Below are 2,512 nucleotides of genomic sequence, written 5' to 3'. Positions count from 1 at the left end.
TTTGCTGTTAGTGTGCTTATATGAGCACTTTATATCATTCGGTTCTTTGGTGTCCTTCTGGAGTTTCTAAGTGTGCTTGTTTGTAAAGACGTCTAGCTGTATCTTGTGTTTTGTTCAGGTTTCACAGTCTGATCTGGGTGGCGTTTGATCCGGAGGGCTCGTCCGGGCGGCTCATCGGAGGCAGTGAGAGCGGAAGCGTCACCGTCTTCAGCCCCGACGCTATTCTCTGCGCGGGAGAGGACGCCGTGATCGGACAGTCCCACAAACACACGGGCCCCGTGCGCGCACTCGACTACAACCGCTTCCAGGTAGAGCTCAGACTCGCGCTTCAGATCCCGTCACGTCCGCTGCCGCTTTCACAAACACAAGTGTGTTTCCTCCGCATCAGAGTAACCTCGTCGCCTCCGGAGCCAGCGATTCAGAGATATACATCTGGGACTTGAACAGCTTCAGTAATCCCATGACGCCGGGCCACAAAGTCTCAGGTGAGTGTGACTTGTGTTATTCTCTGAGATGTTGTTTCTTCGTGTTCAGCGCATCATGAAGTGACTGCGTTTGTCTCTGTTTCTTCAGCTCTGTGAGGTAAGAGGAACGTCTCTGGTTCTTCTGAGGGTGTGTGGGGTTTGATTAACCCCTTCTCTAACATTCAGCTCTCTAAATAATGGGTTACTAGTTCTGAGGCTAAGCAGAGTGTGTTTGGTTGTTTTGGACGGGATTGTGGTCAGTAATGAATTGCAGTAACTGCCCTGAATCTTCACCTGGTGGTTTGTGGGAAAGTCACAGATATTCTGGTGGTTTTAGCCGTGTGCTTATGCATGTCACTAAAAATTAATATGTATTAATATTATAATGGGTGTGTAAATGGGTGTAGATAGATGTATGAGATTGTTAAATATTATTATAATAATATATATTAATATTATAATGGGTGTAGATGGATATATAGAGTGTGTTAAATATTATATAATATATATATTTATATTATAATGGGTGTCTAAGTGGGTGTAAATAGATAGATATATGAGATTGTTAAATATTATTATAATAATATATATTAATATTATAATGGGTGTAGATGGATATATGAGATTGTTAAATATTAATATAATAATATATATTTATATTATAATGGGTGTCTAAGTGGGTATAGATAGATATATGAGATTGTTAAATATTAATATAAAAATATATATTAATATTATAATGAGCGTCTAAATGGGTATAGATATATGAGATTGTTAAATATTAATATAATAATATATATTTATATTATAATGGGTGTCTAAATGGGTGTAGATGGATATATGAGATTTTTAAATATTAATATTATAATATATATTAATATTATAATGGGTGTAGATGGATATATGAGATTGTCTAAATTAAATATTATTATAATAATATATATTAATATTGTAATGGTGTCTAAGTTATGTGTAGATAGATATCATGAGATTGTTAAATATTAATATTAATCTAATATATATTAATATTATAATGGGTGTCTAAGTGAGTGTAGATAGATATATGAGATTGTTAAATATTAATATAATAATATATATTAATATTTATAATGGGTGTCTAAGTGAGTGTAGATAGATATATGAGATTGTTAAATATTATATAATAATATATATTAATATTATAATGGGTGTAGATGGATATATGAGATTGTTAAATATTAATATAATAATATATATTAATATTATAATGGGTGTAGATGGATATATGAGATTGTTAAAATATTAATATAATAATATAATATTAATATTGTAATGGATTGTAACTAAGTGAGTGTAGATAGATATATGTACTCGGGTCTAATGGAGTGTAGATTAAATGGAATTGTTTATATTCTATATAATATATATTAATATTGTAATGGGGTGTCTAAGTGAGTGTAGATAGATATATGAGATTGTTAAATATTAATATAATAATATATATTAATATTATAATGGGTGTCTAAGTGAGTGTAGATAGATATATGAGATTGTTAAAATATTAATATAATAATATATATTAATATTATAATGGGTGTAGATGGATATATGAGATTGTTAAATATTAATATAATAATATATATTAATATTATAATGGGTGTAGATGGATATATGAGATTGTTAAATATTAATATAATAATATATATTAATATTGTAATGGGTGTCTAAGTGAGTGTAGATAGATATATGAGATTGTTAAATATTAATATAATAATATATATTAATATTGTAATGGGTGTCTAAGTGAGTGTAGATAGATATATGAGATTGTTAAATATTAATATAATAATATATATTAATATTATAATGGGTGTCTAAGTGAGTGTAGATAGATATATGAGATTGTTAAATATTAATATAATAATATATATTAATATTATAATGGGTGTAGATGGATATATGAGATTGTTAAATATTAATATAATAATATATATTAATATTATAATGGGCGTCTAAATGGGTGTAGATAGATATATGAGATTGTTAAATATTATTATAATAATATATAT

At 28.9% G+C, this 2,512-nt stretch overlaps 1 protein-coding gene across 1 annotated transcript in view; it reads left to right on the top strand.

Annotated features, from left to right (window-relative positions):
* LOC109070295 (protein transport protein Sec31A-like) overlaps window positions 1-2,512 on the top strand; it is a 39,864-nt gene that overhangs the window by 12,007 nt on the left and 25,345 nt on the right. Inside the window, 3 exon segments of the mRNA XM_042768200.1 lie at window positions 119-308; window positions 389-478; window positions 574-582. Coding sequence (XP_042624134.1) covers window positions 119-308; window positions 389-478; window positions 574-582 — 289 coding nt within the window.

The sequence above is a fragment of the Cyprinus carpio genome, chromosome A12 (assembly GCF_018340385.1).
Source record: "Cyprinus carpio isolate SPL01 chromosome A12, ASM1834038v1, whole genome shotgun sequence".
Lineage (NCBI taxonomy): Eukaryota > Metazoa > Chordata > Actinopteri > Cypriniformes > Cyprinidae > Cyprinus > Cyprinus carpio.
Note: the sequence above shows the minus strand (reverse complement) of the source record. Positions and strands in the feature narration are given on the sequence as shown.